The following is a 16,392-nucleotide window of genomic DNA, read 5'->3' on the forward strand; positions in this document are numbered from 1 at the left end:
CATTGCAGGGAGGTGGGAGGGAAGAGGAGGCCCCCTAATGCAGTGGCTCTAACCTTATTCTGTGACCATTATCATTTGATCTCTTTCTCAAACATCTGGCATTTGCACTACTGAGGTAAGGAATTCAGGACAGGGATTCACCTGGATCTAAGGGTGGAATGCCAACTCCCTGCTTGGAAGGAAAAGGGGATTGTATGGTACAAAGCAGGCTGAGAAGTGACAGGGGAAAAGGGGGTAGGTGGGGATAAAGCAACACCTGTTTGTGGCCTGCAGTGTGACCAGGAACTGGGAGGAGCTACAAGGCTAGCGAGCATACCAAAAGGTATAGATGGTCAAGAGAATCCATTACAATTTTACAGGGTAATCCATCCCACTAGAACCTGAGGAGAGAATTCCACAAAGCATCTCAGGCCCAGTGGATTCTGGCTATAGGAGTTTGTTGGTTAGCCTGCTACAACAGTCTGTGCTAGGCCCGCAGCCAAGAAACCTCTAGGCCCAACTAATGACAAGCATATATTCACCAGAGCCTAAAGGCTCCAGAGTGGCTATAGGCACACAGTGACTTGGCTCTTCCTGCCAATGCCCCAACTCCCCAGATGCACCCTGTGGGGCAACTAGGAATGCCCTTTTTGTACTGGAAGCATAGGAGAACCAAAGCTACTAATGCTGCTGTGACGGCCCAGCGTACAAAAGCAGAAAGAATATAGAATTTTCCCATTTGAAATCCATATAGACTTCATATGTAAAGAGAAAACAGGTTTTTCAGAAGCCTGACTCTCAAAGGAAATGATTCAGCTTCTTGTCAAGGTTGTCTTATGTTCCTGTGAGACAGGCTCGGTTAGCAGCTTTGTCCTGAAAAGAAGGTCACTACCAAGAAGCAGGGTTTTTGCTCTGTACTTAGACAACATTTGCTGACTGTGAGCAATGATGTAATGAAATGTCACAATGTGATTTTATGTGAAGTTTTAAGTCCTTTTAAAGTTAAGATCTTTCAGAGGTAAGAAGAGAATCAAATTAACTGTACTCTTAACACGAAGAGAATGCTGGGAAAAGTTATATTTTAAGAAATACCATAAAGCCATAAACTGACTGTTCAGTACATGGCCAGGTCAGCAAATGACCTAACAGGTAATCCTTACAAGGTGAGATCAACAATGCTTCTGCTCCAAGTTCCAAAAGTGCTGATGCACTGGAACAATCTCAACATCAGATCCAACCAAGTACTGTCAAGGGTAGGAAAGGATACTGATCTTGAAAGGTATAAAAGGAGGAATTTCCTAGCCAAGATGGAGAGTTCCTAACAGGTTGATACCCATTGGCCTGAATGGATCTCTCCATCCCTTACCTGGGATGTAAAGGCTTTAAACCTTGATTCTTGCATGGATTGAGGCTCTCAGACCTTCCATATGGGTTAAGACTTTCTTGCCTAAAAAAGTCTCTAAGTATTCAGCCCTTGTGTGTTCTGAATACTTACACATTTACAAGTCTTCCTGTGAGACTGGAGAACACCCTAAAAGGGGGATTCTTTTCAAGATAGCCAGCCCTTGCTAGGACTGGATGTCCGAACTGAATGTCTACAGACTTCTCCGTCTTATAAATAAGATGGAGACTCTTAGAATCCATCAACCTTTGTGTGGAGTCTAGGAGTTTAGATCTTTACATATTTAAATATGGAAACAATGAGATCTCATTGATTCTAGCAAGTATTAATGAGTTCTCACTAAGATCTATCTAGCCTTGTATAGGCCTCCCAGTCATGATAGACATGGAGATTGTAAAACCTATAACTCCCTTTACACAGGTGTCTTCAACCCTTCAAAGAGTTGAAGACACTAGGAGCTTATTCTCTGAGCCTGCATCAGAAGTTTCTCTAGCTAACAGAGAGAATTCTGAACATTGTCTGAGCATGAGTCAGAGGTTTCTCTAGCTGACAGGGAAACCTCTGCACTCAGTTCTTACACAGAACTCTGACATTCACATGGCTTTAAGCTTTGCATTGCTTTCTAGTTCTGACACAGCTAAAGATGGCATGCACATACACACAGAAACTCCCTGATCTCAGCATATATCAGAGGCCTTCCATAGGCTAAAATCATTTAGAGATTTCTCTATGGTTTCATGAACTTAGTCCTGGCATGGACTGAAAATATGCTTTAAAGGTTCATGACTTCAGCTCTTACATGAACTCATGGAATCAGAGATTTCTCTAACCATTGCATACACCAAAGACATTTAAACACTAAAATAACACATAGAGGACCCAAAAAAGTCTATTTTATCCTTAACATAAATTAGGAACTTTTCAGATCTCTCTAGGCCCTGCTGTGCTGGGGAGGTTTGCAAATGACATGACTAGGTGAACAATTTACATGCATATATATGATGTAAAATAAACTGTATATACATTCACATCCTTTTCATAATTTATTGGAGCACTTCAAGAGAAAACTTACTTCAGTAAGAAGCATTGAGTCCTGCTTAATAGGTGTCTAACTGAATAAGATAACATACTTCTTCTCAGGAAGGGATCCATTCTAAGAGCATAGACACTGAAAAGCATTGACCTGCTTCACTGCAATCCTAAACAGAGTTACACCCTTCCCAGTCAGAAGAAGTCAATGGGCTTTCAAGGATGTGACTTTGCTTAGATCTGTACTGAGTCTCCAATTCAGTAAAGAAAGAGACAACAATAATCTATTACAGTATTTGAAAACAGTCTTTCAGAAGTTTCTCTGTTAGTATTTTACACTTTAACACTGAAGCTGTACTGTAAAAAGATACTTAGATGTTTCTATACAATCGGAAGGGGAATAGGCAGCTCTGTTACCCTGCATGTCAAGAGGCCCACACGCTATTGTTTTAAGGATACAGTTGTTGTCTTAAGGACCCAAATCTCATTCCCCTCTCCAGCTACACTGGCACCAAGAGGCTGGCAGGAAGCAGAAGGAGTCACAGTACTGCTTCTTCTGCACCAAGATCATAGGTCCTCAGGCTTTATGGACTTGGGAAAGACTAAACAGGCAATGAAAGAGTAGAGACTGGGTTAGGAAGCAGCCAAAAGAGGAAGATGTCTGTGAGGTACCTTTGTGCTACCTATTTTAAAAGGTTTAACTGATACAGTTTTGGGATGGGGGAGTCTTTGAGAGGAACCTTAGCTCTGTGAGGACACAAGGGAACTTCTGACAGAGAATTCACAGTTCACTCTCAAAGTCGTAACTCCTAGATTTCCTTGGGGTAGTAACTATGACACAGTTGAGCCCCTTTACATTTGTAGAAGAGGTATCCATTTGGAAATGAAATCAAAAGTGATTAGTGTAGTTGGGTTGGGTTGGGTTGGGTTGGAGGGAAGAAGTAATGCAGTTGAGATCATAGGATGAAATGGTGGGTTCAGTATATATTACTAAGGGGGGAATGGAGGCTCGCAGGAACTCTAAATCTTGATGCTCTCAATGAAAGATTTTTTACACGTAGCTCCTATGCTGAAGGACTTTGGCCAACCTTATTATGCACAGAAAAACACATCTCTATTTGTATTTCTCCCTGTTCCAAAGATCCAATGTCCCCCCCACCCCCCAATCCCACAATTACGCTTTCCTCAACCATTCAATTATTTCATAAACTCCTGTTCCTTACTATTGACTACTGCTTGTTTTTCACTACTTAATTAGATTGGGGCTGCTTTTTGCTGTCACTATTTCCATTTCTCAGTTTCCTAGGGCTTTTTCGTCTTTCTGAACCCACTAGCGTTGCCCTAACTTTCTCCTCCCCTACTTTTCCGGTTGCTGCCTCTCCACATTCCTCCTACTATGAGGGGGAAAAGTGGTTCACCTGGCAAGCCCTCGAGGGGGTTAACCTGAGCTCCTATGTAGTGATCTAAATGCCATATTCTGCTCTGCAATGAATGCTGAAGCAGGAGAAATGTTGGCAATTTGGCTGAGGGTGTGTGTGTGGATGGGGCAGTGTTATAAACTGATGATAAGAAGCTGAACTTTGGAGATTCTGCAGTGCATCATGCTGATGCAGCATCTCTCAGGATTTTGGAGCTAAAGCTGCTGAAAATTATACTGCAGCAAAAACCGGTTTGGTATATTATGCAATACAAACAAGAGCGGGCCTCTAATGCATGCAGCTGCCTTGCACTGCCTCCCCCTAGAACAGTTTTTTTTTACCAATTTTGCTTTGCACAGCTTGCATTTTAAACTCAAACCTATTCCTCCAACAGTAATGATGTCTACCCCTCCCCAGAATGCAAAAAAATTCAAAAGATATGGCTGTCGTTCCCATCCACTTACCTGGTCGTCCCACATTCAGCTCTTTCACCTGAGGGAAAGGAGAGAAAAATCCCATATCAATTTAATCCTTTTTTATATGAAAAAGGGCAGAGTTTTTTTGGGGGTGTGTGTGTTAATGAGCGGAAACAGTTTTAAAATTTAGATATGAGTTAATTGCTTTTGGCAAGTGAGAAACTGCAAGTGCTTGAAGAAGCCGCGTGTTATTGAAAATTGTAGCCTGTTGCTAGGTTACCCATTTCACATCTCAACTGCTGAAAGACATGTTGCAAGTCGAGAACCACATCCTGGGCTCTCCGCTTCCCAACCCAATCAGCCAGCTATTTTGAGACAAAGCCTGTAGACATGGTAGCTTATTTTTTTCTTTTTGTTATAACCTTTGCAGCCAGCTCCAGCTGTAACCTTTGTACCCTTTCCCACTGTGGCAGTGAAACAGGGAATAATTTCTCAGTACCCGGGCTCCAGTTTTCAAACTGCTGAAGCTCAAAGGTCTTCCAAAGGCAACACAAGTTCTGTCTAGCTGAGAAGTCATTTTGTGGAGATAAGCAGCAGGAGGCCCAGAAAGCTTCATCTCTTGCTTTAATTTTTTGATTAATACTATCATAAAACATTCTTATGGAAATGTTATCTGCCCTCAGCCTTCAGGGATGAAGTTTGCTAAAAGATTACAATAAATTATTAAAGGCCCAGGCAGCTGGTATAAATTGGAGTAGCTCCGCTGTAAGTGAAGTTTAGTCCATCTGCACCAGATGAAGATCTCTCAAATTTCCTTATTCCTCGCTGTCGAAAGAAAAAGGAAGGGATATTGAAGAGTTCTGATAAGGACAAGAGTCCTTGGGGAACAAGCAGATTATCCTTTCACCTCAAGGAAGACCGCTTAGCATGTGAATACAGCAGAGTATTTAGCTGCTCAGCTTTTCCTTGGAGATAACCAAGCATCTGACTGTAACTAGGCAGACTCCATTCTTGCCATTAGTATCCTTACTCCCTTTACTTATTTATAGCATTTGGATTCAATGCAGGTAGCAGGCGTATCTACAATACAATCTATTTGGTTTTTTTAAAAAAAGAGCATGTCACTCCACTAATGTGGAATTTCCTCACGTTCTCTGGTTTTCTGGCTTGAAATTATCACATAGTTACTTGTTTTTATTTTTTACTAGACGTTAAAAGGAAACACTTTGGAGGCAAGATCTGGCTAAGTAATCATGTGTGCAAAACATGGACCCTAAGAAACTTGTGATTTCTCTGTATGAATTATCACTAGCAGAAATCATGAATCTGAATCAGACGAGCCACAGATAAAATACTCCCAAGAGAGAATAAATGGGACTTGCCTTATACCTATCACACGTCACTGGTAAAATCACACTAAACTAGTACTGTGTCTTCAGAATAATAATAACCTTCCCAAGCCTTAGGTGCAGGGTCTTTCCCCAACACTTGGGACCTTAGCAAAGCTCTCTGGAGAACATTATCTCTCATTAAAGAAAAAGTATGTTTGATTCCCTTCCAGTTCAATGCTAGCTAGCCTTTCCTTTTGTGATGGGTTCTGCACAGATTACCTCCCCCCCCCCCCGCCCCCATTCAAAGGCTTTTGCGAAGAGGGTTTTTTCCCCTGATTCCCCATAACATCATTGTGCATTTGCACAGCTTTGGGGATTGCCCCAGCTTTTCTCCAATCTTTCTGTTTGACAGCAAAGTTTGGGGAAACAGCACGGTAAAGCCTGGATGGCCGCAGTGTGGGTGGGCCCTATGCTGCCACCAGGGGGCTTTTTATTATTTTAAAAATCAGCACTAGACTATATCATTACATTACATTGATAAGCTGTCATAAAAAAGTAAGTCTCTAGTCCAGTGGTTCTCAACCTTCCTAATGCCACGACCCTTTAATACAGTTCCTCATGTTGTGGTGACCCCAAAACATAAAATTATTTTCGTTGCTACTTCATACCTGTAATTTTACAGGTACACTGTTTACACACGCTGACTTGGATCATTCATCCCCCCCTTTCCTCAACGTCTTTTAACAACCATTCATGCACGGGAGGTTTTGCCTTGGATTTGCCGCTCTCTAGATGCACATTTTCCCCATCTGCATTCTCAAAACTCTGAAGGGGGGCTTATTGTTGAGTTTTGAGAATCTGGATGGGGAAAATGTGCATCTGAGTGGCAAATCCAAGGCAAAACCTCCCATTCATAAATGGCCAATAACCCCCACCCCCATGCAGAGTTTGGAGAATTTGGCTGGGGAAAATGTGCATCTGAGTGGCAAATGCAAGGCACAACCTCCCATTCATAAATGGCCAATAACCCCCTGTCTCGGGTCGCCCTCCCACCTGGGCTCCCGGGCCCAGGACAAACCCCAACCCCAGCACCCCAGGCAAGGGAAGAGGGAAGAGCCCTCGAGCCTCCACTCACTGGGAGAGCAGTCGGGAGAGGCGGCTAACGGAAGTCGGCTAGAGCCTCCTCCCAGCATCCGAGGGGGCGGGCCAGAAGCCCCACAACCGTCGACAGGCCCGCTCGTCAGCTGGCGAGCGGGAGAACCGGCCCGGGTGGACCACACCCAGCCGACAGGGTGCCGCAGCGGCCACGACGTTCCCCGGCCCCCAGGCTGGCCAGCCAGCCAGGTCCCCGGGGAAAGGCCAAACAGCCCGCCCATCAGCTGGCCGGTGGAGGGAGGAGCGCGCTGGGAGAGGGAGGCGCCAGAGCCGCAGGCGGTTCAGCGCGGCTCCAGCTCTGGCGCTCCCCAAAGCAGGCCCGCCAGCATCAGCAGCACGCGGTCGCTCCTTCGACACGGTAGCGCCTCCTGCGCAGACTCTCTCCCGCCCTCCTGTGCAGACTCTCTCCCGCCCCCTTTTGGAAACCTTTCGGTACTGCCATGCTGGTATTCGTCTTGTCCCCCCGTCTCGACCGGCATTCGTCTCGAGTCGACCGACACCCCCGCTCGTGCCTATACTCGAGGGGCCAAAGAGCGCTTTGCCGACCCCTGGTCTTAGGCGACCCCTGGGAAAGGGTCGTTCGACCCCCAAAGGGGTCGTGACCCACAGGTTGAGAACCACTGCTCTAGTCCCTTCCCTTGGGCTAGTCACTCTCTCTCAGCCCCACCTACCTCACAGGGTGTCTGTTGTGGGAGGGGAAGGGAAGGTAATTGTAAGCTGGTTCAATTCTTCCTTAAGTGCTAGAGAAAGTTGACATATAAAAACCAACTCTTCTTCAAAAAAATTTTTTTAAAAATAAAAGGTAGGAATTCAGAGGCCCTGCTATATCTATAGTCACAATGGTATATCAATATAACAATATTCTAGTGCCATTTTTTAAAATTGCAAAGTCTTGGGGGCTCAGGGGAGGAGGTGGCCACTGCTGGGGGACTAGGCCAGGGAAACTGAGGGGAAACCTGTTGTATGGAGGCCCCGTTGCTGCTGCATTTTATCTGCAGCCACACCAGCAACAGGGAAACCGCACAAACCTGTCATAAGAACATGAGAAAGGCTCTATTGGATCAAACCAAGGCCCATCAAGTCCAGCAGTCTGTTCACACAGTGGCCAACCAGTGTAACGATACCCTTCTATACCCCCTGTAATATGGACACCCTTGGACTCTTGTGTCTGTACATTGGAACTATTGCTGAATGGCAGGAGAGGCATGGAGAGAGACAGCACCGCGCTCCAAGACACAGGAGAATCCCAGGCACCCCACCGGACATCGCTGAAAGGAGCCAGCAGGGACCTGCGAATGGCACACAGCACCTGGGCCCGGAGAAGGGAAGTGGACCTGGACTCCATCTTGGAACTGAATGCAGAGCAGAACAGAGAACTTCAAAATCTGCTCCTGAGCCTCCCCACCAGAGACCTGCCCCTGGAACAGCTGCCCACCTGGACACCTTTGCATAATCAAAGGGACGGCCGGCATATCAAGATCTGCCTGACGACTTCAGACTCAGAACAATAGCGTTTCCCCCTTTCATGCCTTACATTCCTTCTCAGGACAGGCTAATCCCATCTTCTCATTCCCCACTCTGCCCCCAGTTCCTGCCAGCTGTCAAAACGCAATCAGTGAGTGATTGACGGTCATCAATATCCTCCTCATATTCCAATCACCCTGGCCCACACCTCTTTCACTCTCAATCTTTCTCCAATTTTAAAGCAATGTTACCTTTGTGCCCCACTGCTCACATGCCCTGTGAGTCAGTCTGCCCTGAGGGCAGAATTTTACTATAAAGCAAAGAACCCTGGCACATGTCCGTGCCTTCTCCTTCGGATCCAAAAAAGAGCGCCCCGTGTCTCTGCACGGCTTCTTGGCTATAACACGCTGGTTCGTGTAGTAGCCCCCCCCCTCCTCAACAGCTTCCCTCCTTGGAACCTCGCAGGACAGGTAGCTATTGACTCTCCTCATTGCTATCCCTTTTAGAACTCTTGTGTGTGTGTGTGAATATTGCGTGCAATTGCATTTGTGTGATTTGTACCCTCTTTCCCCCCTAAATAAAGTGCACCCTGTTTTGGCTGCATTCAGTCTCTTTAGCAATTTGTTTGTTACTGGTTTTGCTCACCTTGCGTAGACACAGGAATAGACCCCGCTAAAGCCTCTCGTTAGTGCTCTAAATTTGTCTCCAAACTGACTAATTCCCCCAATAAAAGTTGGAGACCCCAGCATTCCCCATAACACCAGGTGCCTCTAGGAAGCCCACAAACCAGACTACTAGGAAGCCACAAACAAGACTGTCCCCCTATGGAAGGCACCTGTGTTCCCCCCCTCCTTTTTTTAAAACTGGAAGAGCAATGAACAGAGGGGTGTCACTTTGCATAGGATGGCATTGTAGGTAAGACTGCAGATAATATTCAAGATAGGCCTGGGTAGCTAAAGCATATAAAGATTCAAAGGGAAAGTCAAGGCCGCTAGCACTCCTGGAATATCCGACTGCTAGGCATCACAGTATGAGAGGCCAGATGTACCGAATCAGAGAGAATGTCAAAACAGGATCAAACCCAGGAGGTTTTGAAACATGGAAAGAAAGCTAGGAGGAAACTCTAGGAAGGGGCATAGTACTGAAGCTGGAATCAGAGGACACAGTAACGCCCTTCCCAAGTTACGACGAACGAATAGCCAATCGGTGTACACTTGATTTTTCTTTGTACTTGCGCTGAGTAGTTCTCACGTTACATTCAACACACATACAGCTGAACGTGCAGGTTAAACCCCACTTTTATCCAGCATTTTAAAAGTGCACACGAGCTGGCTCTTTTTTACAACTAGATGTAAGAGTGTCCAAGCAGGATGTTAATGCATTTGGCGGAACATGTGTCAACAGGGCTAGTGTCAGGACAAGAGAGAAAATGGCTATGAGTGTCCCCTTCCGTGAGGTTGCACTTCCTCTTCTCTGCCGTTGTGCCTTCAGCGTTGGGGCTCCTTAGGCCTCAGAACTGGGGAAGGTAGAATGCCAGCTAAGTGCACAGTTCCCTCCTTTCCTCCACTGGAACAGCACTCTGCCTTCCTCTCTGGCATTGCGTTGCTTCCTTCTTCCCTGACTAGTCGGTGAAGCCTGCCTTTTCTTTCCCTCCCTGGCCTTACTTCCACCTCCTATGTCCTTGAGGATCCAATGATTCACCCCTCCCTCCATTCACGCAATAGACTCTACACCTGGGTTTGCCCCCCCCCCCCATCGGTTTCCCTGGCCCAGATGAACCTTTTCAATCATCAGCTGGATCCTGCAGATTCTCTTGTCTGCCTATGGCAGGCAGCCTGTTCCCTGGTGCCTTTCCCCCACCCTTCAATGGCCACAGACCAGGTAAGTATCCCAGCTCCAGGGGCTCACAGAGGTTGAGTCCAGGCACAGGCTTGTGTCCAGGCAGGGGTCAAGACCTTGGACATTGCAAAGAGAGGGAATGAAGCTGCTCCAGAAAACATGCACATATATGGACTTGGGACTGATCACGATGCATATCAAGACAGAGAAATTAAGCCAGGATCCTGAAGCATGTGGGGTGGTGAGGTGTTTGCTACCATCTACCTTTAGGGGACTGCTTGACAAATATTGCCAGTTCTTCTAACAGCTCTCTGGCTCATATACTGGTGATGTAGCTCTCGATAAGCAGGAATGTAAAAAATATAAAAAGACATATTAAGTAAGAATATCAAAGTGGGGGGGGGGGCCGTGGCTCAGTGGCAGAGCCTCTGCTTGGCATGCAGAAGGTCCCATGTTCAATCCCTGGCATCTCCAGTTAAAGGGACTAGGCAAGTAGGTGATGTGAAAGACCTTTCTCTGCCTGAGACCCCGGAGAGCCGCTTCCAGTCTGAGTAGACAATACTGACTTCGATGGACCAAGGGTCTGATTCAGTATAAGGCAGCTTCATGTGGTCATGTGCCTGGAACCTTACTTGGTGTTTCTTGCTAAGCAGAAATCTACCTAATAAAGCATTACGGTCGCCTCATGAACTGATTGATGGCACAGGATTAGAACTGTCATTCTCTGTGAGGCTCATTCTCAGCATTACAGTGTCTGAACCACAGGAAGTGTCCAGATGGGCCAGGCTTCAACTGACCACCAGCCTCCCCTCCTCTCAGATGTCAAAAGCTGGAGTTTGGAAACAGCTGCTCTCCTCTCTGCCTGCCAGTGATTGATTATGCCCAATGAGACCCCTACGGATTCTAATATGAAATACAGGCTTCTGCTGGGCTATGAGAAGGGCTGACATTGTTCTGTTATTGCTGCAAATGCTTGGAGGAATACCAGCTCTATGGCAAAAATGAAGCATCTGAGAGAGAACACAGCAAGTTTTCACAATTTCTCAATCTGATCCTTCAAAATGCTGTTCGGCTTCGAGAACAACCAACACGTAACAAATTGCCGGCTCTAATAATGAGTCAGGCCTCAAAATTATATGTACTCAAAGCGGCAAAATATCTATGGGATTCGAGCCAACAAAACCTAATTAAACTTTTATATGTTAATATCTGCGTTACAAGGGCTGTGGCATTAAAAGTAGATCAAAGACAGCTGATTCCAAACTTTTAAAAGTGCGTTCTCCTTCAGCATATGGCAGCAAAATATGGCAATAAATCACTAGAACCTTCTGAAAACGGGGCATCTCTAAAATGAGGAATAACCCACTGTTCCCAAGCAAAGTTTTTAAAAAAATCTCATGGGCTCCAGCTCACCTCAGGCTTCTATTTATATTTAGGACAGCACATAAATCATATACTTAACCTTTAGCACCTATTTAAGGTAGACTACCCACACCTCCTGAGTTATTTTGAAGGGTCTCCTTGCTTAAAGGAGAGGTACGATGTGCCTGAAGTCACAGGTAACTTATCAAAAACCTTGGAATGAGTTATGACTGGTGGTGGTTTGAGCAAAGTACAAAGGCTGGCATTTGCCTCTTAGGTCTTACAGAAATAGGCTGGAAGGGAAGTTCCAGTTCCCTCTGTGTCCTGATATTATTTTAAACTTTGATAAGCCCTCTTCAGAGCTTAACTTAAAAGCTTATTCCCTAAACGTTCGAAGTATCTAATATAGGCTAGAACCTGGTGATTGTGATGCCAAGAGGAACAACTCCAGCAGCAGTAGGTTTAAAGGGAAAATAAACTGTGACTAAAGAGAGTTTAATTGCTATAGAACATTCATGTATCCTGAAAAGGTGAGCAGGAGCCTAATGGGTCATTTGATCTCACAGACCACGACAAGACAGCCCTAATTTCTGGCTTTTAACAGTTTTGAAAAGGGGAAAGAACATTTTCTTAGTTCCTACCTCACTGAACTACTCTAACAGCCCCACTATACAGAAAAGTCTCTGATCCATCTACATGTGCCTTAAATAGGGTTCCCAACTGCCCAGTGATGGCGAGCAATTCCCCACTGACTCACCAGGCTGCCCACCACACCTCAGCTGGTCGGTGGGCAGAAGTAGGCCAGCTGAGGGGGGTGGCAATCTAGGTTACCCCAGAGGTGCTGCTGACACTCTAGCAATTTCTCCCAAAACTCGTTGTTTCCATAGAGTTTTTGGAGGGAGTTGCCAGAGCATCCCGCGCATGCATCGCTGTCCCTCAGCCCCGCAGAGATTAAGCTCCCGCCGGAGGCCAAATAGGACCTGGCAACCCTAGCCTTAAAATAGGCAATATGCCAGGAAGAGAGAAGAAAGATATCTCTCACACAGATGTTTGTCAACTCACAGCTCTCCTGATAGCCCTGTTTGTTTATATCTATGGGCTGGGGCATGGTGTAGCAGCTGAGGCTAACCAATTTGAGGTAAGATGCCTCTTCACTTTAACTTTCAAAGGAGGCTAGATGCTGCTGTTATAAAAACCGATGTCCTTAGCCAGGCTTTTCTTCTTCTGGTTCAATGGGAAGGAGAGTGCACTGACTTCATTAATCAGCAGAGAGTGGCCATGGATGCAGGGGGTGGGGCCTGGTTTGCTAGTTAACAGTGGGAGAGTAGTGAGAGACTTTATGTGGATGCTCCCACCATCAGAGGGACACCCCACCTCTGGAACCCTTTCCTTAAGAGGATTATCAGACCCACTCACTCACAGATTTTACCACAAGACACCTATAAAGTTTCAGCTTAGTTTCAGCTTAGTATATAAAAGAGTTACAAAAATGAAAAAAAATATAAATTATTTAAAAAGAGTTATATAAAGAAACTGAAGCAGAAACCTGACCCAGGCCAATCAGTATACAAGGTGATTCTGATGTTGTTGGTGAGTGGAGATAGAGTTTGGCAGCTCAACTGGGAAATAAAGAATGGGAAGCTTCCCAGTGGTATGCAGAACAGTCAAAGTGTCCATACGCACGGCCCTCCACAAATTAATCCCAGGCTCCAAAATTCATGTAATTGAATCCAGGCTACGTAGTTAAAGAAACATCTTTGTAACAAAGACAGCGAGCTTCATGATCTGCTCTCCAGATGATGGGTTGGACAGTCATCTGCCAGTGGAGATGATAGTCTATGGTGCTCTCCTCTAAAAGTCATTATAGGATTTTCTCCCCAGTATACACGCTCAGCAGAGAAAGTCACAAGACCCTTGGTTTTACTTGCACAGTTCAACATGACAGCTACTACAATGAACGATGTAGACCAGCCCTTTGTAAAGACTAATCATAAAACTCTCGTATGTACATCAAAAACTAAAATAAGTTACAGTTTTGCTACCAGTTATGCTTAATATAATTTGCTTTTGTTGCTTCACTTTTAGAGAGAAACCTTCCAGAGCTCACTGGTTCAGCCCATGGTTCTCATGAACTAGTACATAATTCCTGCTCTTGGCTTCATACTTAAACCTTCTGAAGAATATATATTTATGTCTGAGCATCATTCAAAACTCTGAAGTTCTTTGCAAAGGATCTTTTTCTTGGTCACACAACAGAAAAATCATGCATCTGTGGGCCTTCATATTTTCATTTTCTGGTCTACTCTTCAAGGCATTTGTATCTATTTGCAGGCAAAACAGGGATAATGGGGCTGGTTGCTGATGCTCAGATGCACATCTCATGCTTTGAGAAACAAAAATTAATGAGAATGGCATTCTAATGCCACGCTCAGCCAAAACTGAAGAGATTTTCTGCCCATCTTCTGTTAAGCTCAACAGAAGCAGCCACTCACAACTACCAGCATGAAGAAGAGGAGGCCCGTAGCAGATGAGATTTTAGAAGTCTGGCATCTTAAATCCTCCTGTGAAAGGCACAAACTTTGTGTTTCAACACTTGTGACTTACCTTCTCCCAGAGTCTGCTTCAATAAGTCATGTTTCGCCTGCAGCTTGGTAATAAGGTTACTGCCATTCAAATACTCTTTGAATTTCTGAAGGAGAAAAGAAACCAAAAACACATCCACTCACAGACAAGCACAACAATAGCAAAGATTCTAAAGATAAAAATACGTTATAAAAGATGCACATTTCTCCTGTGGTGCTGCTAATGTGGCCTTGAGGAATAAATGTTGTAAGCCCTAGCAATCCAGACTTCATTCTCTCTCTCTTTCTCTCTCTCTCTCTCTCTCACACACACACACACAAGGCTGTACCAAGGACGCCTTTTTCTTCGGGGTGTTTAATTTTTCACAATTTGAGTACCAGTCCTGTTTCTCTTATTAGGCCAGAAACCTTTGTGTTAAGAAATGTGCTTAAGGTCAGGTCCTGAGATCACAAGAACCACCAAAGACAACAGTTCAAAGCAAGCTTGCTTTTGTTAAGCTTCTGGGAATAGCCTCAATAAGCAAAGAAGCCTTTTTCCTACAGAAAAAGGCTACTTTTTGTGCAAACAGTGATAAAGCAGAGGAGAATTCCCGCTGCATGAGGTCTGCCGGCTTGGCTGATCAGAAGCTGCTGCTGCTGCGCCGGTGGAATTGTTTGGACCATAGCTTTTATTTTCAGATTGCCTCACCCTCTATAATAGCACCCTGGAGGCAAATAATTTCACAGATGCTAGGAGCTGAGGAGGAAGGTGGAGTGAAAGAAGGGGGGGATATGGAAGCTCAGAACCTCAAAGTGAACCTTAAACTTTGAAAAACAAATCACAGAAAGCCTTCTGAATTAACCAATAATATATTCTGTGTTTGAGGGGGTCAAAGCCTAAGCTGTAGGTCAGTAAGTCCCAAGTTCAACGGTCCCATCTGCCAAAACTCCCTAGCATGCAATAGGTCAGCCACACTCTCTCAGCCCCAGCTTTCCCCCATGCTAGCTGAAATGTGAAAATAGTAATCTACTTTACAGGGCTGTTACATTGGTTTGAATTCTTGAAAACACTCTATGAAATGCAAAGCAGAGGAAGCGCTGACATACACACATGAATATAGCACTGGAGGTGACTACCTGAGTTACTAACTTCACAATGTTAAATATTGAAAGCCACATTTATATTACCTCGCACAATGTACCAAACACATTTCCTGTGCTAGTACCACAAACAAGTTTAACAGGGCTTATGCAGGAGAGGTTCCTAGTGGTTTACATGAGTTTTAAAACCAACCTTGTGGATTTCCAGGAGACTCTCAGAGGCTATTCCAAATCAGGGTGAGAGGGGGGAATCAATAGTTCAGGACTGGGAAATGTACATCACACTCTCAAAATGACCAGTCAAAAATGACTGCAGTCGCTTATTGTGGAATGGACATTTCCTTATGCAATTTCTCTGGTAAAAAATACCTAACTTTGAAAAATGGACAATCTGTTTTTAGAATATGTCTTTACCTGTTTTATAAGCCTTTGAAAAGGGACACCAGGGATATTACTTAATTACTTAATTGATTAATTACTAGGGTTGCCAACCTCCAGGTACTAGCAGGAGACATCCTGCTATTGCAACTGATCTCCAGCCGATAGAGATCAGTTCACCTGGAGAAAATGGCTGCTTTGGCCATTGGATTCTATGGCATTGAAGTCCCTCCCTGCCCCGAACCCTGCCCACCTCAGACTCAACCCCAAAAATCTCCTGCCAGTGGTGATGAAGAACCTGGCAACCCTACTAATTAACCAAGACCTAAAATCTGAGGATAGTTTGCAGATTTCCACGCGACTCCAAAGGCCTCTCTTGCTGTATCAGTTTATCATTCTCCAAGGTTCTCCCTTTCATTCATACAGTAACTATGCCAAGAGAGTGACTGGCCCAGGCCCACCCTGTGAACTTACTGGAAGCTAGGCTTCTTCCATTCAAGTACAAAAGACTAACCAGCACACCACATTGGTACTCAGACAGAAAGGCAGCTGAAAAGAGTCAAGCATTTGGCAAAGAGCAGGCTTCTGAATATGCCTGTGTTTAAATACTGCATAAGCAATCTGTGCTTGACTGCTAAAAGCAGGAGGTCCCAAGCCTTTAACAAGTTTGTTCTAAAACTTAAAAACATTTTTAGAAAGGCCACAACTGGTAGGAGAAAATTACTGCTTGAATGGTGGGAAAAAATGCAGTTTCCCTGTGATCTTCCAGCTATCAACGGATTATGCCATCTGGATGCTGAACAGCACCAGCATTTTTGTCTTCATTAAGACTTTTTTTATTCTGCAGGAGAAATCTTAACATTCAGTTTTAGTGAATCACTAACATCTTCTGTTATAGGCAAAGGAAGGAGAAAAGACACTTCTGGAAGGTGAAATCCTCCACATAAACGTGTCAAG

At 44.9% G+C, this 16,392-nt stretch overlaps 1 protein-coding gene across 3 annotated transcripts in view; it reads right to left on the bottom strand.

Annotated features, from left to right (window-relative positions):
* The window catches only part of SRGAP3 (SLIT-ROBO Rho GTPase activating protein 3), a 255,426-nt gene that overhangs the window by 34,351 nt on the left and 204,683 nt on the right, over nucleotides 1-16,392 (bottom strand). For all 3 annotated transcript variants that reach the window (XM_056852682.1, XM_056852674.1, XM_056852690.1), the window contains exons 10-11: nucleotides 14,000-14,084; nucleotides 4,293-4,320 (exon numbers count right to left, since the gene is read on the bottom strand). In XM_056852682.1, the coding sequence (XP_056708660.1) occupies nucleotides 4,293-4,320; nucleotides 14,000-14,084 (113 nt within the window). The remainder of the gene's footprint in view (nucleotides 1-4,292; nucleotides 4,321-13,999; nucleotides 14,085-16,392) is intronic.

This window comes from Euleptes europaea, chromosome 1, assembly GCF_029931775.1.
Source record: "Euleptes europaea isolate rEulEur1 chromosome 1, rEulEur1.hap1, whole genome shotgun sequence".
Classification (NCBI taxonomy): Eukaryota; Metazoa; Chordata; class Lepidosauria; order Squamata; family Sphaerodactylidae; genus Euleptes; species Euleptes europaea.